This window comes from Coturnix japonica, chromosome 2, assembly GCF_054131305.1.
Source record: "Coturnix japonica strain WE chromosome 2, WE-NBRP24, whole genome shotgun sequence".
In the NCBI taxonomy this organism is placed as follows: domain Eukaryota; kingdom Metazoa; phylum Chordata; class Aves; order Galliformes; family Phasianidae; genus Coturnix; species Coturnix japonica.
Window position 1 is genome coordinate 123,115,783 of NC_140664.1, and position 22,281 is coordinate 123,138,063.

At 53.2% G+C, this 22,281-nt stretch overlaps 2 protein-coding genes across 24 annotated transcripts in view; one reads left to right on the forward strand and one right to left on the reverse strand.

The window, feature by feature from the left end:
- Positions 1 to 626: 626 nt before the first annotated feature.
- On the reverse strand, positions 627 to 8,027 carry SKIDA1 (SKI/DACH domain containing 1). 2 transcript variants are annotated; one of them, XM_085538704.1, is made up of 2 exons: positions 6,168 to 8,027; positions 627 to 6,034 (listed from the first exon to the last, which is right to left on the reverse strand). In XM_085538704.1, the coding sequence occupies exon 2, from the start codon at positions 4,385 to 4,387 to the stop codon at positions 1,871 to 1,873; it is 2,517 nt and encodes an 838-aa protein (XP_085394830.1). In that variant the 5' UTR covers positions 4,388 to 6,034; positions 6,168 to 8,027; the 3' UTR covers positions 627 to 1,870. The 2 variants fall into 2 exon arrangements, with proteins under 2 accessions (XP_085394830.1, XP_085394831.1); XM_085538705.1 differs by having other exon boundaries at positions 627 to 4,294; positions 5,386 to 8,027.
- Positions 3,099 to 22,281, forward strand: part of MLLT10 (MLLT10 histone lysine methyltransferase DOT1L cofactor) — a 122,166-nt gene continuing 102,983 nt past the window's right edge. For 7 of the 22 annotated variants that reach the window (XR_014943093.1, XR_014943096.1, XR_014943095.1 and 4 more), the window contains exons 1-2: positions 18,196 to 18,397; positions 18,932 to 19,100. Coding sequence is in view for 10 of the 22 variants with exons in the window: in XM_085538703.1 (XP_085394829.1) it covers positions 18,359 to 18,397; positions 18,932 to 19,100 (208 nt within the window). In the remaining 12 variants the exon portion in view is untranslated. Of the gene's footprint in view, positions 3,237 to 8,218; positions 18,062 to 18,178; positions 18,398 to 18,630; positions 19,101 to 22,281 lie in introns of those variants that run through there. The other 15 variants (XR_014943090.1, XR_014943089.1, XR_014943091.1 and 12 more) reach the window with 9 other exon arrangements.

The window sequence follows — 22,281 nt, forward strand, 5'->3', positions numbered from 1 at the left end:
CGCGGAGCCACGAGGGCTGCGGGGGGCACCACAAAGGCAGGGATGAAACAGCCGAGAGCGGCAGCGGATCGCCGGCAGAATGTTGACTTTGAGTCACACGGTAAACATCACGTTGTGGCTTTGTTTTCCTTTTTTTTTTTCTTTTTTTTTTTCCTTTTTCCTTTTCTTTGATTTACGATAAATTATCCTCCCGAGATTGATCGATGAGTGGAATCCTTAACATTTAATTTAGGAATGATCTAGTATAAATAAAGCGCCAGGCCAAAGAAAGAAAGCAGCAGTCCTTCAGATGAAACCCCGCTGATGCAGCACTCGGCCTTCCCGGGGCCGCAAACTTTTGGGCCGCTCTCGGAGCTGCTCCCGTCCCCCCACACCGGGGCCCATCCGCAGCCCTCGGCCCCGGGCCCGGCTGCTGCGTGTCGGCCTTCCTTTCTTTTTTTTCTCTTTTTTTTTTTCCTTTCTTTTTATTTGATTTTTTTCCCTTTCTTTTGGAGGGGCTTTGGGGGCAGGGAGAGAAACAGTGAACCTCTTGAAGCGTATTTCCTCGGAATCCAAGCGGGGGAGCTCCCAAACGGAGGGGAAAGCGTGGATAAACTGCAATAATTCAAAGTGTAGGGAATCAGGAATTTTTAAACAGTGTTTTTAATTGAAAATAAAGCTAAAGCATGCTTTTCAACAGTGCAAATTTTCCATCATTTTGATTTACCGCTTCCATCATCACAATATATTATACCGGCATGTCTCTCCGAGGCGAGGCCCTCGCCCCCGCCCGCTCCACTATTTCGATATTAAGTGCAAATAGAGATAATCGCCTCTGATTGTCACGTGCGGTAGAAACGTTTCTGCTACATAGAGAGGACGGCCTGGAAACAAAAACCGACAGCGCCGGGGTTCGGGGCTGAGGACACCGAGGCGGCAGAGCCCGAGTTCAGGGCCGGAGAGCCACGAGCAGCGAGGGGATCGCGTTTGCTGCGCTGTTCCCACTCCTGGCCCCTCGCTCCGCTCTCTCTGAGCCGCATTTACTGCTTCGCTATTTCCTGCGGCCCGCTCGGGGTTGCCCATAAATCGCCTCGGGCCGGGCAGGGCTCTGAGCGCCGTGCGAGTTTGCGGGGGCACGTTCGGAGCTCAGCTTCGGCACGACGTGAGAGGGTAACAGTAACCTTATTTAAGACCTCTGGGTGAAACAAAAAGGCTTCCAATCGCAACGAGGGGCCGTACGAGAGAAAGGACGCCCTTTCCCCTCGCTGCAATCCCCCATTTCGAGCCGCTCTCTGCCCCCGCCTTCCCCAGGGGCTGAGCGCAGCGCTGTGGGCCCAGGGCATCGCACCGCCCCGCTCCGAGCGCCGAGGTGCGGCCAACCCTCCTGTGAGGCCGTGGCACTTCACAAACTTTAACTGAATTAACAGTTAGACTGCCATGTTCGAAATCTAGTGCATAAATTTAATGGCTCATTCTAGTATTTATTATTCAACCTTTTGACATTTATTTGCAGCAGTTGAATTGAGGTACTGGTGCATTATTAGCATTCAAACAGTAAAGTGTTCCAGCTCTACCGGCGTTAACTGAGTTGAGTTGAGTCTTTGCCTGAAGTACTCTGTGGAATGTAACAAAAAAATACCCAAATGTAACAGGAAAAAACAAAAACAAAAAACAAAAGGAAAACAAAAAAAAAGACCCAACCAAACCAAAGCAAAACCACTGTCGGGCCGAGGAAAGAAAACGGTAATCCGGGTTCTGTCTTCACAAACGACACGACGGATCCCAGCAGCGAGCGCTGCGCGGCGTTAAGGGCCGCATGAACCTTCCTGCCGAGCTCACGCAGCGCACGGACCGAGAGGTGGTTCCAGCAAAGATTTTCCAAAGTATTTTATTAATTAAATTTCCTGAATTTGTGGCTAGGTGGGAGAGGTATTGCAGAGCCGCCCAGCTGCCATTTCCACACGGGATGGGCCCTGTGAGGTGCTTGCGAGTCCTTAGTGGTGCTTAAGGAGTAAGCTGGCAACAAATCCCCGTCGTGGCCAATAATTAGCGACGGTGGACAGGGAAAATTTGCCATGAAATTAAACGGCCTTTTCACCGCTGATGCTACATTGCCGGCTACCCTTCTGCGCCTATTGTTGGCCGTGAGATCGTCCAGTGTTCCTTCGGGCTCGGCTTTACCTGCGGGCCGCGGGCTCCGCGCCGATTTCAGATTTGGTTTGAGTGGAGGAGGCTGCAGCGCGGGCCTCTTGCCCAGAACCAGCGTCCTGTAGTTCTTTCTCACCCTCGCTCCAAATTTATACTCCCCATCCTCAGGTTTTGGAGTACCTAAAGTGCATGAGAGGCCCTGACTCTGAGTCAGCGGGGGGAAGGAAGTGGTTTCTTTCTCAGTGCATGCGGAATCCTCCTTGGCCGTTCCTAAAGCGTCCCGCTCGCTGCCCTCCGTCACGGCGCGACGCTCCTCCTCGGGATCATTGCACTCACACCGCAGCTCGTGGGGCGGAGGGTCGGGCCCGTCCTTGCCGCTCGCCTCCTCCTCGGTTTTGATGCGGACGCGGTGCGGGAAGGGCAGCTCCTCGGCCTCCGGCTCGGCGCTCCGCGGCTCCGCAGCCCCCGGAGAGGCGGCGTCCTCCGCGGGGTCGGTCCGTAACGAGGGCAAATCCGTGGCAAATTCAATACAATGAGGGATTTGGGAATCTTTCTCGGAATTCGCAGCCGCTGATGAAGAATCATTATTTAAGATCCTAGCAGCTATTGTATTGTTATCTGCACAGTGTGTAGTAGTTGCTGGAAGGCATTTCCTTGCCTCTCTGAGTATTCTTTGTTGTGGAAATGCATTGTTTGTCTTTGGGCTAGGTGAAGAGGCCCCCTTTGCAACGCAGTTAATTGTTAGGTCAGTACTCTTGGCGTTATTGGGAAATTCAGAGTGTGGGAATGTGATCTCGGCCGCCCTCCGCTCCCTTATCTCCGCGAAGCAGCTCCCGGGGCCGCCGGGGCAGCGCAGCGCCGGGCCCCAGCCGGGCCGGCCCCACTCCTCGGGCAGCTCCGGCTTCACGCAGCCCGCGGCGCGGCGGAGGGCGGGAGGCCCGCCGGGATCCGTCGGGGCCGGGGCCGGGGGCCGGGGGGCGGCGGCGGCGGCCAGATGGTACAAGAAGTTGGCGTGCACCACGGCGGGCGGGCTGCAGAAGCTGGTGCGCCTGAAGCGGATGCTCTGCACCGAGACCTGGCTGGAGACCGAGCTGGAGTCGGAGTCCGAGGTGCTGTCCTCCTCCTCCTCCTCCTCTTCCTCCTCCTCCTCCTCCTCCTCCTCTTCCTCCTCCTCCTCCGAGCTGCCCTCGCTGGAGTCCGAGCCGCCGCTGCCCTCCTCGTCCTCCTCCTCCTCGTCCTCCTCCTCCGAGCTGCCCTCGCTGGAGCTGGACGGGCTGGAGCCGCAGTCCGAGTCGTGCGCGGCGCGGCCGGAGCAGCAGCTGGACTCCGAGTCGCTGCTGCCGCTCTCGGCGAAGGCGGACGAAGGCGGCGGCCCGAAGCCGCGCGGCAGCGGCAGAGGGAGCCGCGGGGAGCCGCGGGGCCGACAGGGCCGCGCCAGGGCCAGGGGCCGCCGGGGGGGGCCCAGCGCGGCGGCGACGGCGGCGGCGGCGGCAGCGGCGGCGGCGGCGGCGGCGGCGGCCCCGTGTCGGCGGCGGCGGCAGCGGGCGGGCAGGGGCAGGGGCAGGGGCGGGGGCCCGGCGGCCGGGAGCCGAGGCCGCGCCGTGGCGGCGGCGGGCGGGGGGCGGGCGGCGGGAGGGCGGCGGGCGCGGAGGGGAGCGCAGCCGCCCGCGGCCGTTTCATAGCCGCCGGGGGGTTTGCGGGGCGCCCGGGCCAGCTCCGGGTAGCCGTGGCCAGTGTATTTACTAAAAAGGTGAGGTAGATGGGAGGCCGGCAGCAGGGCCGCGGCCCCCGGCCGCAGAGCTTTCCGCCTGATTGGCAGCAGCGGCCGGGGAGAGTCATTCAAACCCAGCCAAAGTTTGTTCTCCTTCCAGAAGCCGCGGAAGGGGTCGGCGGGCGCCCGCTCCGGCCGCAGCTCGGAGCCCGCCAGGGCCCGGCCGAGCTTCCGCCGCTTTGTCCTGAGGACCCGCTCGGTTTTGCAGGAGGTGTAGAGCGCTTCCACGTCCTCTCTGGAGATGAGCGTGCATTTGGCGGCGTGGAACGCGATGGAGTTGATGGCTTTGAGTTTCCTCAACTCCTCCAGGTCGCAGTGGTGCTTTTTGACTTTCAAATGATCCATTCGCTTGTGCACGGTGGTCCGCGGGATGTTTTTGAGCAGGTCGGTGAAAACCTGGGAGAGTGCAAACATTTGCTTTCCTTTAATGATGAGGTAGCCGAGCCGCACGCCATCCACCTCTTCAAACCCCGACTTCAGGTCTCCCATTTCGCGAATTAAATCATTCCCGGCATTTGCGGAGAGAGAGAGAGAAGGGGGAAAAAAAAAAAAAAAAAGAAAAAAAAAAAAAAAGAAAAAAAAATGAGAAAAAAAATAGAGAAAAAAAAAAGAAAAAGCCACACACACACAATCCTCGGCCAGATGCTGTATTTGTCTCAAGGCATCCTGCTAACAGAGCGCAACAAAGGCTGCTGCTATTCCTGGTGGGTGAAGTGCCAAACTTTAGATAAAATAGCAAAAATAAAAATAAGTTAAAAAAGAAAAAAGCAACAAAAGCAACCAAAAAGCACCACCGTGAGGCTACAATCGATATGTAATCTTCAAAATCTGCTTTGCCAAAGTGTTTCTCTAAGTTGCTGCCGCAGATCAGTACCTGTTCCCTTTCATTCCCTGCTTTTCCATTGGAAACTATGATAATGGAATGTGAAGGGAGGAAGAGAAAAGCAATGCAGCTGCTATTCCCGCCGCTGCTTTAGCTACAAATAAAATGACAGAGTGAAGTGAGCTCGTCCGGAGACACCTTCATCAATTAATTCCCCTAAAGCCAACGCTGATTGGACACTCCTGACAGGTGATGCAATAAAAATTGATATTCCACCCCTTCCCCCCAAAAATCTCCCGCTAATTAGCATACCCTCATACCGCCGCCTCCCCTCCCAAAGTAAATAATACAGTTCGCAGATAAATCTTTCTATTAAACAATCCGGGCTCCAGCACGCTCCGACCTCTCCGGCTCGCTCCTCGCTCGCTCCGCACGAAGGATTTCGGTGCTTTTTCGTAGCGTTTCGTGTATTTTTTTATTCTATTTCGGACCAACGTTGCTCTTTTGTGCACGCCCTGAGTGTGAGGGACGGAAGTGTGAGCACGGCGGTGGGAGATCCTCCGCGAGCGCGGCCGTTCGGCAGCGGCGTTCGCCGCTCATTGTGCGGCTCCGCGCCCCGGGCCCGGCGCTCCCAACTTCAAGGCTCGGAGCGAGGAATACTTACATGTGCGGGCCGCTCCGATTTTCCTCTCCTGCTCAATTCGCTCTGTGCAGCCGGGGCTATTTTGCCGCCCGCGCCCCTCGCTGCCCGAGAGCTCGGAGCCGCGGTTCGAATATTGCGGGAGGGGGAGGAGGACGCGGGCCGCCGTCAGCCCCGTAACAAAGCATAGAGAAGGCAGAAAGGCGCACGCTTCCCCCGGTTAACCGTGCCGGATGGCGAGCTGCGTTGTGCTACGGTCCCGGAGCCCTCGTCGGGATTGCTGTGAGCCGATTGCTTCCAGCGGAGGAAGGAGAAGGCGGAATACCCCAGGTGCTTCCAGGGCTCTACGTAACAACACCGTGAGCGGGGCTGCGAGGGGCTACGGAGAGGCTGCCCCGAGCTGGGCATGACCGGGCCGGGGCGGCACCTCCGCGGCCGTGCGGTGTTCCATGGGAGCAGCCCCTTAACATCAACGTGAAGGTTTAACCTCTTCTTGGGAATGCGGAATTACTGTAGTGCGAGGAGCGATGGTTCCGGACTCGCTGCCCCGCCACACGCCGCTCCGTGTCACGTCCAAGTGATGCTCGCGGTGTGTTCTCAGCTGCGGGCACGGCCGTGTGGCCCGGAGTCACACGTATCCGCGAGGGGAATGACACATCCCGGAGTGCTGGGGCTTGGCGAGGGAAAGGGGGAAAAAAAAAAAAAGAGAGAAAAAAAAAAGCAAAAAAAAAAAAAAAAAAGCTTCAATCCCGACTGTCAATATCCACTCCATGGGCTGGCGATACGGTGCGCGGAGGTCGCGTTACCTCGTCAGGTACAGCCAAAATAAAGGGCAGCATCCCCCCGAAAAAGGCTCGGCGAGGGGGAAGCACGCGATCCCCCCGTGCCGCAGGAATTCGAGAGCGAGTCGGGAATTTCGAGCAGCGCATCCGGAAATTGAGGAAGTCTATGGCAGAGAGCCTCCGAGTCACGGGCTGAGGTTTGAAGTCAGCCTCGAACTACTGTTGCTCTCAGCGCAGATGTAATCGCCGCCGTTCAACTTAATCCATGTGTGCCCGGCCCGCGATGTCTACTTCTTCCCTTTGAAATCTAAGGGCAGCTTTCCCATCCAGGAAACCAGAGCTAGAGCCGATTAGATCGCGGCCCCCGAACGGGAGAGGCTCCGGGGCGCATCCCGCGCCGCGCGGCCCCACCGCGGCCGAACAATGAACGCCTCCGCCGCTCCCCCCGCCCTCGGCTCTGCCCCCGGCTCCGCGCTGTGCCCCGGCCGGGAGGGACCCGGGGGCGGCGGCGGAGTCGCGGGGGAACGCGCTGACCGCGTGGGACGGAAACCCTCGTGGTGTTTGTAGAAGGAGAGACAATACGGGCGTTTAAAAATTCCTCCTGATGTACTTATATGCTGCCAACACCCCCACCCCCTCCCGCTGCTCTCCTCCCCCTGCTTTAAGGTTAAGGCGATGGAGTCAACAGTGAGGGAGCAGTGAACTCCGAGAGAGCTCAGAAGACGTTACCAAAAAAAAAAAATAAAAAAAATAATAATAATAAAAACAAACAAACCACACATACACACCACCAACAACAAAACGCGATGAGCCCCGAGGTCCTTTATCTGCCCGGAGCTGGGCGGTTCGGTCCCCGCTGAAATCCCCGCGGGGACACACAGAGGCACACACACCCTGCGGTGACAGCCCGGCTGTTATTTCCAAAATGCGTGATTTCTGTTGGTGTAATTCCGCCCCTACCAAACGCCGGGAAGCAGCGGCGGCTGTCTGCACACCCTTCTCGTTCTGAAAGGTACGGCCACGGCCGCTGGCTGGAGCCGGAGCCCCGTGTGGAAGGGGAGGAAGGCGGCAGAACTCCTAGGAAACGTCCTCCCGTACCCACACCCGCACCCAGCCCCGCACTCCTTCACCCCTCACGCCTGTGCCCTCTCTCCGCAGCCCTCCTCTCCCTGCGGCGGTGCGGCCCCGGCTCGACCCGGCCCGGCGCTCCCCCTGCTCGGTGAGCATCCGGGAGACCCCGAGAAAGGGCCCCGGGCCCCTCGCGCGAGCACACGAAGGGCCGGGGGCTTCCGGATGGGTTTGCAGGCACAAGGGGGATCGGGATCGATAGCGACCGCCGTTTGCGGCTGGGATCGGTAACGTGAACGGCAGCCAAAAGAATTAAAATGAACAATTAAGGGTGTCTGGTGTCAATTACGTGAAAAGTTGTGGGATCTCTGGCTCGCCCGGAGCCCGCGTGTACGTCCGTGTGTCCGTGTGTCCACATCCGTGTGTGTGCAGACCCGGCTGTGTGTGCGGGGCTCCCAGACGCCAGGGAGTTCCTTTGTTAATTTTACGGACGGTGTCACCCTGCCCGCGATCACAGATGCCCACTACCAAAGGCCGCTGTCTGTCCCACGTTTCCTGGGAGGAGGACGCAGAGGTGCCTTCTCGGGCCGAGCACACACACACACACACACACACACACACACACACACACACACACAAGGCTCCGGGGTGGTGTGTCCGGGCACACACACACACACACACACACACACACCATCAATCAGCCGCGCTCCTTTTCACGCTGAGCAGCGTGCAATGCGCGATCTGCACTCTGCACCGAGCGGTGTTCCAGCCCCGGAGCCGTCTGCCCGGAGTAGAAACCTCATTAGAAAATAAAGAGAAAAAGAATCTCGGTGGTACCCCGCTGCAGACCTATTCCCGTTTTCTATAAATCGCACGCTTTCATTTTGGTAAACTCGTGTTCAAATCCACAAGCTCGCAGGGAAGTGCTTCGCCACGGCGTTGCGGGTAAAAAATACGCGTCGCGCTGAAAATTCGCCTTTATGCGACGGTTTGATTTATTTTCACAGAACGCTGATGTTTAAATACCGTCGCAATTCCTCCTGACCTCTTCCCCCCGCAGCGCACACACACCGCGGAGCGCTCAGTGGGAAATGCAGCAGCGATGCCCACCGGCTGCTGTGCCGATGGGAGAACGCTTCGGGAACCTTCAGGGCAGCCCGAGAGGCCCGTCTGCCTTTCCACCCAGGAATTGCCGCCCTATTCGAGAATTATCATAATTAATGATTGTTTCTTAAGTGCCTGGCCGCGTCTTCAGGTATTGACGAGGCGTAAATAAACCATTTGCTTTCACGACTTGGGCAGAAATAAACGCTCCGAAGGGGAACTCCTCTGATCCCCGCTCCCAGAGCCCGCCGTGAGCACCGAGCTCGGGGAGGAGCAGCGAGCAGCCAGGGGCTATCACAAAGGGCCGGGAACGTAAATATAATGGGGTCAAAGAACAGTATAATGGGATCCTTCTGCTATTTTAAAGTCAGCCAAATGTGACTGTAGGACTTAAAAATCGCCGTAAATTCCGCTGTGACAACAAACGCGAACGTTCGACTAAATCTCCTAAATACGTAGGACAAAGAAATGCCGAATATCGGCCTGAACAAAAATCATCGCACCGCCGTGGCCAGGAGTCGCAGGGCTCCCTTTCTTTTCTTATTTTTTTCCTTCCTCCTTTTCCCCCTTTGCAAACAAAGCAGCGCCGTGCAGTTCTGCGGAGCGCCGTGCAAGTTGTGATGGTCGGAGGGGGCCGGGGCATCCCCCGCACGTGAGAATTCGGTGCGATTCACAATCACGGCGGGTTGAGGCTCTGCCCGAGCCCGGCGCTCCCGCAGCTTTAGGACACTTTCCGCAGGAGTTTGTGGCCGCATACTCCATGCCATGTTGTTTACTGACCCATAATCAAAACGCGGTGACCTCCTACCCTTTTTTTGCCCCTTGACCCACGCTGAATTCAATGCAGCCTTTATAAATTTGCAAATCCTTGGACGTAAAGGGGATTTGGAGCGGCTTTGTTCGGAAAGGCTCCCAAAAGTTTGCATTTTTAATTAGGTAAAGGTACGGCACCGAGCGCTGGGAAACGGGGGCCCGTCCCGCACGGAGGTGATCGCTCGGAATTTCTGTGCCGGGGATCTGCGTCCCCAACCCTCGTCTCACCCTAAAGCGGAGGGAATCCGAGGTTCTGGGCAGCCCCATATCAGCGATGTCGCCCCACTCAATTCGGGTCGTGGGGACGGACGGGCTGCGATCTCCCACTGCCGCGCACCGGGCGCGTCCCTTATCGCTGCCATCACTCACCCCAAAAGACACCATCATTACGACGGTGATAAAACAACGCCCGCTGATGTGTGTGTGCTGGATAAATACAGAATGTTTACAGCCCTAAAGTGCTTCGATTCCAATCAAGCGCTAGCAAAGAAAAGCCCCTTCTTCCTGCATCCTTCCCCCCCAACCCCCCGTCATTCCTTATTTATTTACCCCGTGCTCGGCCCTAGGAAATAGAACGGCCGCACCGGGGGGGTTGGGAGGCACCTCCGCGTTCATTTTGCAGCTGCCCAGGGGATGCCGCTGAGGGATGGGAACGGGAGCACGGAACCCCGAGAGCCCGAGATCATCTCAAATATTCACGGTATCAGCAGATCCCACCGTAATCAGATTAAAGCGAGGTTTGGGGGTGGAAGGAGGGGGGGGCGGGGCACTGGGAAGGCACCGGGATGTGCGGGGAACTCAGAGCGGGCTCTGCCCGGCCTTTGGGGGAATAAAAACAACAAGAAACCAACAACCGGCACGGCACAACAACACGGAGCGCGGCCCGGCACTGCGGCCCTCGGGAGAGGAAGAGGCGCCGGAACACGGCTCGCCTACCCACAATGCCCCGCCACGGCCCAGCTCGTGCCGCGCTCGAGCCTCCCGGAACGCCCCCCCCCCCCCAGCTCCCCTCCCCCCCCGGCCCCGGCCGATGACGGGCAGCGCCCCGGGACGGGCCGTGGGGGCGGGGAGGGAACGCGCCAGTTCGAACGGCGGCGTGAGAGGAAAAGCTGGGGGCTGCCGGCTCCGAGCAGCAGGAAGAGGAGAGGGAAGGGAAGGGAAGGAGAGGGGAGGGGGCCGGGAGCGGCACAAAGGCCGAGAGCTCCGGCTGAGCCGAGCTGGGCTGCACCGCAACGTGACGGCACCGCAACGTGACGGCTCCGCTCCGGGGCTGCAGCGCTCCGCGGTGGCCTGAAGGAAGTCACACGTGACACCGAGCGAGTCCCGCCAATGTAAACAGTTGGAAGTTAAACCCCAACGCCGGGCAGTTATTGCAATGGAGCCGCGGCTCCGCTCGCCCCGTCCGGCCCGTCGCCGTGTCCCGCTGTGTGGCCACACTTCGCTCCCGGGCGTGACGTGGGAGCGCCGCGAACCCGGCCGGGGCCAGCGGGGAGCGGGGCGATGCCACCGCCACCCCGAGGGACCGTCCGTGTGTGAGGAGGAGGAGGATGGGGCCTGCGGCACCGAGCGGAGCGGGGCTCAAAGGGATCCCCCGAGGGGACCGAGAGCTGCGGGGGGGGGGGTGCTGCAGAGCGGCCTCCCTCGGCCTCCACCCTCCCGCCCGTCCCTCCCGGCTCCTCGGCCGCTCTCCCGGCGCGGGGACCCGGGGTCAGAGCAGAACAATGCCGGGCGGCCTCCGAGCGCAGCACCGTCCCCTGAAGGGAAGCGGCGCGCACTGCAGCCCAGGTGGGGCCGCGCTCACGGCGCGCGGGGCGGGAGGAGGTCGGGGCGGCGAGCGGGGCCGCGCGGCTCCCATAGGCCGCCTCGCCGAGCCCGGGATAGGATGGAGCGCGGCTGGCCCACAGCCAGCCCGGCCGTCCCGCTCGCCCTGCGGCACGCTTTGCGCTGAGGGCGATAGAGCGTGAGGGTGAGTAGCCCGGACGATAACACCGCGGTGCCCCGGGCGGCACGGCCGGAGCCGACGGAGCTCCGAGGGGAGCCGGGCGTCCCGGGGCGGCGGGAAGAGGACGGAGGAGCCGGGCGGGAAGCGAGCGGGGCCGGGCCCCGAGGAAGCGGCCGGGGCCCTCTGTGATCGCTCCCATTGTTCGTGCGGCCCGAGGAGACCGGAGCGACTCCCGGCGCGCGGCCCGCAGCCAACAGAGCGGCGGCTCCGGGGCGGGAGCAACGTGCTCCTGTGGGGCCGCACCGCGCTGTTACTGCGAAGGTAAAACCCCGCTCGTGCGTAAATAACAGCTGTGTGTGGGCGGATGGCGGGCAGCTCTGCTCGCACCGACGGACAGGAACCGCTCCGAGCTCAGCGACTGGAATCGTAAACGTAGCCAGAGAAGTTCGGAAGGAACTCGTCGTAATGGTCTGTTTATAAAAACGGAGATTAATCTTGTCCCGTTCCGTACAAGCACCACGAGGCTGGATTTTTTTCGCTCTTCTCGTTTTTTCAAGCTGTTGTTGTATGTTGGCCTTAAAAACAAAACAAAACAACAAAAAAAGTGTTTTTTAGGAAAAACATTTCTTTTTTTTTTTTTAATTTATTTTCATGTTCTTTGTTTTTTTTTTTTTTTCCCCCTTTCCTTCCCCTAAAAATAATTAGTAATTAACCAGTTTTGCTCCACCGTTCCGAGCACAACTTTCCCATGTGTCCGCATGTCGCAGAGCTGCCTGCCCCGATGCTGAGGCTGCTTCCAACAAGTGCCCGCTCTGCTGCGGCACAAATGTGCCCCCGCACGTTGGCTCGTGAAGAGCATTGACACGGAAAGAGCTTCCTTTAGCGAGGGGGGAATGGCTGCCAGGGAGTGAGATTTTGGTAAGGGAGCCTTTTGTAGGAGAACGGCGATGGTTTTTAGCGAGTTAGTTGGCAGCGGGTGGAAATGCGTTGGGAGGTTTGGAGTTAGTCTCCTGTTTTTCTCTTTTTTAACGTATCGGCACCAAATGATGATTTTGCAGCCTCGCGAGTCAGGAGGAAAAGAAGTTAAAGGATGATATTAATGGATATCACCGTTGCAAATAATTCAGCAGTGAGTCCCCCCGCCCCCCGGGAAGTTGCTGCTCGCGGGCATTGTGTGAGATAACAGCCCCGGACTCCTCTTTCGCTCTTTGTGAGCTCCGCTCCTTTGTGGGACTCCTCCAAATCAAAGCCCGCTGTAGTTCGGATGGGAAAATGCATTTCTGTTAGTGGGAAGTTGAGGAGGCTGGAAATATTTAATAGGAAATGCCCCACCACGGCAGCATCTAAAAGCAATAAGTTTAAAATCGAGGAGAAAAAAAGCTTTTATTTGTTCAGGTTTTTCCCTCTCCTGCTGAGTGTTCCGGAGATGCGTTTACTGTTAATTGCCGTTTGGCCATTTTCAAAAGGTAACTGCAAATTTAGGAAGCCTCATTCAGAAAGACATTTATTTAATGCTCTCGTAGTTGCTAAAAGAATATATCGCTATTTAAAAGCCGTCTGATGGAAAGGGAAGATGGAAAAAAAAATATATATATATATAAATAGGGAGAGACTGAACGTTGCCATTCTTTGTTGCTCTCTGTTTTGTATTTGTGTGGAACGCGTTGATGTGTTTCACGTAGGAGTTTATTTATTTATCTATTGGAAAGAAGCACCGTTGTTATGTTTAATGGGGGGAGTAGCACGGTATAAAACCGACCCACGGTCCCCACTCTGCAGTGCCCACGGAAGGGTGACAAATCTCGGGCCGAGGCTCCCACCCTCCGTCCTCCAGCAACGTGAGGCTGCCCCCGGATCCCAGCGTGGCCACGGCAGCCTTTCGCTCTGAGCCAGTTCCTCATGGTCACAACCTACATAGATATATTTCTTCCACGTACGTATGTGGGGAATTGAAATGAGATGGTAACCAGTGGGAACGGAGCTCTCTGATCGAAAGACTTTTTTTTTTTTTTTTTTTTTTTCTTTTTTATTGCATTTGGCAACCCCTTTTCTTTCAGAGACACAATACAATTAATTAACATATTCTGGGGCGTGTTTTTGCGATTGGGAAGTGGTGGCCCCTTGTTGAGAAGAAAACACTTTAAATAAAAAAGTAACATTGTTGTGTCCAAATGGTACTGGGAAAAGCAGAGCAGTGCTGCTGATACGGCCCATGGATGCGGTTGATTTACTCCACTTTGCTTTAGCATATACCAAACCAGCTTTTCCCTTCCCACGCTCATATAAGATATGTGTTTTGTTTGTACGAATCCACCTAAAATCGGTCTGTATTTAAGATATTTGATGGGAAATCCGGCACGTCATTTCTCCTAGACGGCGGGTAGCGCAGATACAGTTCCTAAATTGAAATCAAATACACGTGAGCAGTGACATGATACAGTATCACGCTGCTCGTCGTAACACCACAAACATGAGGAAAGGCTGTTAATTTATATGGAATGTTAATTTGGCAAATCCCACGCTGAGGTATTCCTGTGCAGGAAAAGCAAAGCGAGGCTGGGTTTTGGCACGATGCTATGAAAATGTATTGAATAAAAATGCAATCAATTAATACATGCATCCCCCAAATCCAAACTTTGCAGTGATGTACGCTTTGAAGAAAAGCCCCGTGTTATGTTTAAGTTGCATATAATCTAAATTCCAGAGTTTACTAATGCAGCTTTTTGGGGCTGAACATGACGTTAATATTCAATGTGGTTTTGCTGGAAGTTTATTTCAGGTTCTTTTGTATCATACTGTAGTTGTCATTGCTTTGACTTGACTCACATAAAAACGTGGTTAACGTTTAAATGTGTTTTTAATGTAGAGAATTATAAATTAACTGTCACGTGTAAATCTTTTAGCTTCTATCACTGAGGGAATGTTAAGTCTTTCACGAGGAAGTGATCACTGCTTAAAAATATCCCATGTATCTTTTCCTTTAGAGTTTTGGTTTGAGATGGTTCACTCAAAGGAAATCCCTTGTTTGGTGTTTACTGTAAACCTCGGTGGGAAATTAACATTTAAATGCCAACACCAGTAACAGAAGCAGCACTTGAAAACCACCACTGCTACCCATGGCTGCTTGCTAAGTGGAATTCACCAACGTCTCCAAAGGTGATAATGCATTTAAAACCAAGAAAATGAATACAATAGTTGGTGGGATTCTTCCCCCTTCCTTTCTGCTCTGAGGAATTATGAAATTTCTCATTCCACCCACACAAAAGAAAATAGCTCGAGATGTGGAGGGGCGCGGTGTCCAGGAGATGCATCAGCGTGACCCCTGGTGCTGCTACCTGTACCTGTGTCATGTGTGCAAGCTGCCCACGGCGAAGTCACTGCATCTTAAGTGTTAGAGCTTTCCAATTACTCAGCAACTTGCATTTGGGTAGGTGTTACACACAGATTTGATGATTACATTAAAGCACAGAAAGGAAACTTTACTTTCTTGGTATAATTTAAGAGTAAGCATATAAAGATGCATTGACGCTTCACTGTGGGTTGTGGACATGCCGTATCCATCCTAACTGAACATGGGCAGAAATAATTTGTTGGGTCCGAGGCGGGCTGCCATTTAGAACATGCTACGTGCAAAGGTCAGCACGCGGGAGTCGCATTCTGCTTTGTGTGGAGTGACCATTTTGCTGCTGCCTTCCCAGAAATGAAGCAAGGACCCACGATTAGGATGTATTTCCACAAAGACCGTTAATGATTTAAACCCGCAGAAACAAAAGGCAGACGAGCATCAATCTATTTTAAAGAGATAAACAGGGGAAGTATTATTGTACATATTGAGAACCTCCGAGTTACTGGTCTCGGTTGCATCCGCTCGCTGTGTAGTGTGTGTCCTTTTGTACAGAGGTAAAGATCAAAGCTTTCCCAACAAAGTCACGAGTTGAAAATGGACTAAAAATGGCGATGAGAAATTTGCTTTAAAGAATTAGTTGTAAAGTGAGTTTTCCCACTCGGCAATTCCAACTCTGATGTTTTCCAATACAGCACACATTGTATGTAAAACCTCTGCTTTTTCTGTTACTCGTGGAGGACTCCTCTGATGCTTACATCCAACCAATGATGTGCCTGTGCAAAGGAAAGACTTGTGCTTGTTCAATGCTTTGTTTTATTCACTGAAGTTACAGTGATTGTACACTCTGTAGAGAAAAAGCAGCGAAATTTAAAGCAAGTCTGCAGATCCCAGCATTGTTGTGGGAAGTGATTAATGGGTACTAAAAAATTTAAGGTGAATATCTCTTTATTTTTGCTAACGAAGCTGAAGTGCCACGCAGTGCTGTGTGTTAACGTTTTCCTACCTTTTAAAACGCTTTCCATGTGGGAAGGGTAATTTTCATTCACTTACGCATTAGTTCTACTTAAAAAAGATCTAAAAAAAATATGGATACATATCAGCCTGTTGTATGTTTGTTAGAACCAAACTTGTCCAGCTGTTAGATTCTGTAGGTTCCTTTTAAGAGAACAGGCTTTTCTCCTCGCATTTAGATTAACAATGAAATTATTCATTCTTACTCCCTGAATTATATTCCCCTCTAATTATTTTAATCTCTTATATATCACTGTAAGAAGGACAGGCTTCTTTTTTTCAAACAGAAAATTGGCCTTCTGTGTGGTGTCAGCGCTTATTAAATACTACAGTCATAACAACATATAGGCTACAAGATTTTACCTTCTGATTCCGTAGCTGTTATGGGCTTAGCGGTTGCAGTATTTATTTAGTGGTAACGCATTTCTTTTCCTATTTTGCATTTCAAAGGTCTCCTCTAAACAATTGTTTTACGCAACTATTCAGAGGTTATCAAAATTTCCCCATCAAATATTACGCAGCACCATAAGCTGGGAGTCGTAGAGTTTCTTTCCGTTCATTTACATTCTCTCTATAGAAAGAACTGATCAGAAAGCCACAAAAAAACACAACGAATCCTCGATGAAGTTTTTCAGTGTATTAGATTTGGCTGAATTTGGACCAAAGCAAAGTTTTAAGCTGTTCACCGCTAAGCTGGTGTTAAAACGCTCTCAGAGTAAAATATTTCTATCTGAGGACGATGCAGGGGGGGGTTCTGGTGGATTTCTTCTCGATTCCTCGGTGCGGCGTTCATCAAGTTGTTGCAAAGGAATTCATTTCTTGCTTTAGTGATGCATTTTTATAAAGCCAGAAATGGGGTTTCAGAGTCACTAACGTCAAAAACAGCCCCAAACTCAGCGCTACCAGGAGCTGCACGTGTTGCTGTTCAAAGAGGAAGCTGCAGGAAAACCATCACAATTAATAATAAAAAGACAAAAAAACACCCCAAAAGCAGCGATAAAAAATGTACAACCGTTTGTTGCTCTACAAGCTTCACTGTCTGTATACATTCATCCAACAAATTAAAATATACTTCGTATGTTTTCCTTTCCAAAGAATATTTATTTTAATTTACCTGTCAGGGAAATAAAGGACAGATTTGCTGCTGTACCGTGTTTTTTTTTCCCCCTTGTCAGGGTTAACAGAATCATTGGGAATGCTTTTTAAATTAGACGTCATTTTCTTGACACGAACGAGGAAGGGCCAGGAGGTGCATCTACCTTCAAATCATTTGCCTTTTTAAAAACACCGGGGGCTGTTGGGTGCTTTATTTCCTCACCCAGTAATTGCTCCCACCTGCAATTTTCAGCATATATTTTATTACAAGCCTTAAAAGTAATAAAACTGGCGTTGCACGTTTTATCATACAAATAGTTTTGAGTTCAAATGTGTGTTCTTCCCTGCTAAGATCGGCTGGTTTTGGGCGGGTTGGCTTTTTTGGGAGCACTAACTGCATTATTTTACTCCAGCTGAAAGGTTCCACATCCCGATATCTTCCCCCCCTTCGCTGTTTTTTTTTTTTTTCCCTGTGTGTTAAAAATGTCTAAACTCAGGGATATCGGAGCATGCATTTACAGAGCAACGTTACAGCGTGTCCCAAATGGCTGCGCTAATTGCACTGGGCTGGGCCTTCACGGAGGAAGCTGCCTCCATCACTCCCGTTGCCTTTGCCCTCCATTCTTCCTCTATTTATCTAATTTCACTTAAAACTTTCAGGGAGAGAAAAGAGCGTGACCCGAGCTGTCCTGCCTGCACTGCGGCTCTGGGGGTGGAGCTGGGCACATCCTTACCCAGATCCCTTCCTCCTGCTCCCACACACGTTAGTTACCAATGTATAAAACACATATATATGTGTAGGTCCAGGTAGCCACGCGTCCAGCAGTGCACACAATTTAGCAGTGATTTGTGCAGATACCGAATCGACTGAGCCGGCCTTGCAAAACTGTCACAAAAAGCACAAATTCCACGTGTCTGCCTTTTAGCACAACAGAGGTAAAGCAGTGGGGGCTTCTGGGCCCAACGCTAATACAGAAATTAAATAAATATATAGCGGCCCTGGGGTGGGTGAGGGCGGACCGGGCAGGGATGCGTGCATTTCTGTGCTCCAAGAGCCCTGCCAGCAGCTCTGGGACCTGCCTGGAGCTCAGGGCCGTCCTCAGCGTGGGCTGTTTCAGCTCAACCAGCTTTGCGATTTTTTAATGTTAATTTTCAATTTTAATTTCAATACAATAGAAGAATTTTACTTAAATAAAATGATTAAAAAAAAACACCCCCTCGGAATAAATAAATAAAAACGTTTCCCAAAGCGATGCCCGCCGGCCCCAAATCGATCCATCCCACCCATCCTCCCGTAGGGATCGCTCAGCTCCGGGCTCGGCGCTGTGCAGCCCGCCGTTTCCCCGCGTGCTGCCTGCCCTTCCCGCAGCACAGCGGCTGGGCGCCGCTCCTCGGAGCGCACAGCGGAACGGAACGGAACGGAACGGCGCGAGGGCGGCGGGAGCGCGCGGCTGCCGCGTGCGCAGCGGAGGGGCAGGAGGCAGAGCCCGGCGAGTCGGGAGCGGTAACGAGCCGGTCCCGGGGCGAACGAACGGGACGGTAAAAACCGCGTGTGCGGGGCGGGAGGAGGGAGCGGCGGGGGCGACTCCGTCAGTCCCCTGAAGGGGGCACGAGCGGCGACATGGCGGTGGGAGCGGGGCGCATGTCTGCCACCTCCCCGCCCCCGCGCCGCGAGGGGAGGGGGGCAGCGCGGCGCCCGGCCAGCGCTCGCCTGGGCTACGCGGGGAGGCGGCTCGGCGCGGCCCGGCCCGCCAGCAGCCCCGGCAGCCCCGGCAGCCCCGGCAACGGGCCGCGGCGCGGGGAGCGCGGGGCCGGGGCCCGCCCGGCGGCATCGGCATGGCGCGCCCGGCGGAGGCGGAGTGGCAGCGCGCCGAGGTGGGTGCGGGGCCGCTCGGCCGCTCGGCCGGGCCGGGCCGGGCCCTCGCTCAGGTGGCGGCCGGGCGAGGCGAAGCGAGGGGCGGGCGGGCCCGGCGGGGCCCTGACGCTCGCGCACGCTCTCTCTGCGCGGCGGTCGGGGCCGAGCTGGGGGTGGGGGTGTGGGGCGCGCGCTCGGCCCCGCGCACGTTCCCTGGGCGGCTCCGAACCATCGCGAGGCGGACCGGGCCCGGGCCTGCCCCGCGGGGGCGCGCAGTGCGCCTGCGCGCGGCCCGCTCTGCCCGCCGCCCGCTGCGCGCCGCCCCGCTCCGCTCCGCCGGCCGCCGCCGGGCCGCCCCGCGCTGAACGACGCACCCGGCCGACGGGTCGGGCGGGGGGGCGAGGAGCGGAGCTCGGCACGCGGCCATGGGCCACGAATCGTCGCCGTGGCGGCGCTGGTGGCGGCGGCGGCGTCGGAGCGACTGAGGGCGGACGGGCAGGGGCGAAGCGCGTGTGTGCGTGTGCGGCGCTGACGGCGGTGTGTTTAACCCTTAGATGGTCTCTAGCGAGCCGCTGCTGCTGCCGGTGTCACTGGAGGGCGAGTTCTCCACTAGCATGAAGGAGATGATCGGCGGCTGCTGCGTGTGCTCCGACGAGAGGGGCTGGGCCGAGAACCCGCTCGTCTACTGCGACGGGCACGGCTGCAATGTCGCAGTGCATCAAGGTGAGTGGGTGGGGGCCGCAACCTCTTCCCGTGTTCCCCGTCACTCGGGCTCGTGTCCGCGATCCCGGCCGTCCCCCGCCCTCGTCTGCCTCTCGTGACACCCGCAGAGCCGTTTCCCTGCCCGCAGGCCCGAGTGTGACCCGGCCTGTCATCCCGCGCCTCGCCGTCTGTCTTTTCCCTCACGTGAGACTTCCTACGCTGTGACTCCCTGTGTTATGACTGGTACAGACAAGGAACAGCCCTTCCCAGTTTTCGTCCCTTCCCAGTTTTCGTCCCTTCTCCCTCGGACCTCGCAGTGCTCGTGCTTCCCAGTCCTTTGCACCCTGCTGACAGCCTCACCTACTGCAGTCTGATGATTACTGAAAACTCCAGTCTTTTTTATTATCGTTAATTTATTTTTGCAGAATTCTGTCCTAGCCTCTGTCCTGGTAGTTGTTGCTTTGTCTCTTCCTCTTCTCGATTCCTGTTGTCTCTGCCTTGCCCAAGTTAGATAAATTGCCAGCCAGTAGCTGAGCAGGGTCTGGGACTGGGAGGCAGCAGCGTGTAGGGACAGCTCAGCTGTCATGTGATTTTTGCTCCTGCCTTTCCCTGAATGTCGTTTGGCTGAGGTCTCCTGGTAGGCAGGGAGAGACTTCCTGTTGTGGTTGTGCAGCAGGAGGATGCCGGTCACAGCAGCCGGTGCAGGATTTGTTTGGATTAGTAAGACCGGTTGGTTGCTTTCCAGCTCAGCACAGGAGCTGGCGTGTTCCGTGTATCCTTTTTGTCAGCGGGCTGACCCAAATGCTGAGAGCACAGGGACTGAGTTCTGCTGCTTACATTGTAAGAAAGGAAGTCACAATCACTTTTGCTTTATGTGTGACAGAACTAAGGAATAAAGTTGTAGTTTTTCGCTATAAACTCCCAAGCAGTCACGTGACATCCATGGTTGGTTCTCTGACTCCTTCTGGATGGTAAATAAATGGGAGGAGAGGTAACATTCTCAGTCCAGTTTACTAGTCTGAATACCTGGTATGTGTGAAAATACTATTAACACATCTCCACTGCTTGGTCTTAGAATAAGATGATGTAGCTGTTTGTTGTGTGTTCTTAAATAGCAGTAATAATTGAAGGAGACGTGCAGAAGAATTCAGTTATTCTTGATGCTGGAGTTCAGGCAGAGGAGCTGACGGCATCTGTGAAAACAGCCAAGTTTTGAATTAGATTTGTGTTGTTTTAAGAGCTGAATAAGGTTAACTGGTAAATGAATTGTTTTTGTGGAAACTTAGGATGATGAAAAAGAACAGCAGAACATGAATAGTTTAAGAAGTCATATCTGGACCACCTACTACTATTGTATTATGGTTAGCATCTTCCTTTAGATTTAGTCTCACTAATGATTTCAGTGAGCAAATCTGATGATAGCAGGGGTTGGGTGCTGCCAGTACTCATGTAGCTGAAAAGGTAACAAGAAAGGTCTGGTTTAGGAAGTATTCCTCAGAGAGAGAGAATTAAGTCAGGTACGTGCTACACTTCTTTAAGTTCAGATCCAAACCTGAATTTGAATACGGAAGGAAGCACGCGGTGTCCTGCTTCTGAATCCAGATGCTGTTGTAGGGGTAGTAAGAAAAGGAGAACAGTTTGTTTTGATGTATTGGTAGTGTTTTCTGTTTTTAATTTGATGTGTTGTGTGAAGATGGTAGAAGAAACATGTTGATTCTAAATGTTCTTTTTGTAGTCTTTCTGCAGTAAAAGTAGTTGTCAAGGTAAAAGCTGGTGGTTCTCATTTGGAAATCAGATGTAAGAATTCCCAATTCTGGAGGTACTTTTACATTTGTACAAAGTACTTCACCTTTGCTCTTTGCCAACTTGTGTTGCCTTCAGGTCTCATTGGCAGCCCCATCTCTGAGTTGTGTTCTGCAGTTAGTTTCTTACTCTGCGCTGCCTTCTGGTAATTCAAATGTGTGATTGCACGTTTGAAATCTCCTGCTGAATTTATAGAGGAATTCAGTATCCCCCCCTCCTGTCTGTAGCTAATACAAATGCAACTAAAGCAAGATGCTTTCTCTCATGTTATAAAACTTCCTTGTACAGTGGAAAAGGGTTAGCAGGGTAGTTTGGTCTGTCAGTGCTTGGATAATGTATCTGAAAATCTGACAATCTTAGTATGACTAAGTGTATGTACAGTATAGGAAATAGTTTCATTTACACTTTGTAGAAGGAAAGGTGCCTTGTGGAAGAGATAGATGTGTTGTGGAAGGAAAACTGTTACATACTGTTGTTGCATTAGTTTGTTGTTACTTGTTTATGCGGACTAGCACAAAACTAGCAGTGTTTTTGGATACATACTAGAAGATAGCAATATGATCTCAACTTTCCTAGTTAATTTAAGCTATTAATATGTGATTCCTGCCCCAGATTACTACAAATTTAAATAAAATATCCTAACTGGCAACTGAGGCATTAAAAACACAAGGTTCAGATTCATGATTGTGTTTTTTGAGAAACGTTCTTGGCTGTATGGGTTGTTAATAGTCATTAAAGCCATGCAGATAGAAGAACGTAAGTGCTGTAAGCAAATAGTGATTCCATCGTTCTGTCAGGAGTTCTAAATGTTGCTCTGTGCATTTTGGATGTAAACAGCACCGCCAACTTACTAAACTCTTTTTCTGTTGAATTTCTTATCAGATTGTTGTATCAATATACTATAAAAATACTGATAGAAGTCTGGCAGATAAATGTGCACATCTCGAGAAATCCCTTTCCTAGGGGTTTATGTTGTAGCCTGCTTACAGTTAAAGCATGAGTCATGATGCTCAAATTGGTTTCTATTTAAAGCTTCATATGAATTTTCAGGGCACAAAAGCCAGCTTTTTGTCATTGTTAAGTTTACTATGGAACTCCTACTTAAAATGGGTCATGTTATTCATAAAGTGTAAGAAAACATGGTTGTAACTAAGCGTATGAATATGTTATGGCAAGCTCAAACTTTGTAAGTCGCTTTTGGTTTTCTGTTAAGAAAAATCTGTGCTACAGATGAAAGCTTGTAATTGTGAGGTGTTTTACCTGTTCTGCTGCTGAATAAACAGCAAAACATATTGCATGTTAAAGGTATTGCTGCTTTTGAATTATTATGTTACTTAAAAATTAATTGAACCAAGCATTTTTTCATAAATCTAAGTGGAAGGTGATTGTTCTTGACGTC

What these genes read in the sequence shown, in the direction of transcription:
- SKIDA1 (XM_085538704.1), bottom strand. Translation starts at nt 4,387, where the DNA reads ATGGGAGACCTGAAGTCGGGGTTTGAAGAGGTGGATGGCGTGCGGCTC.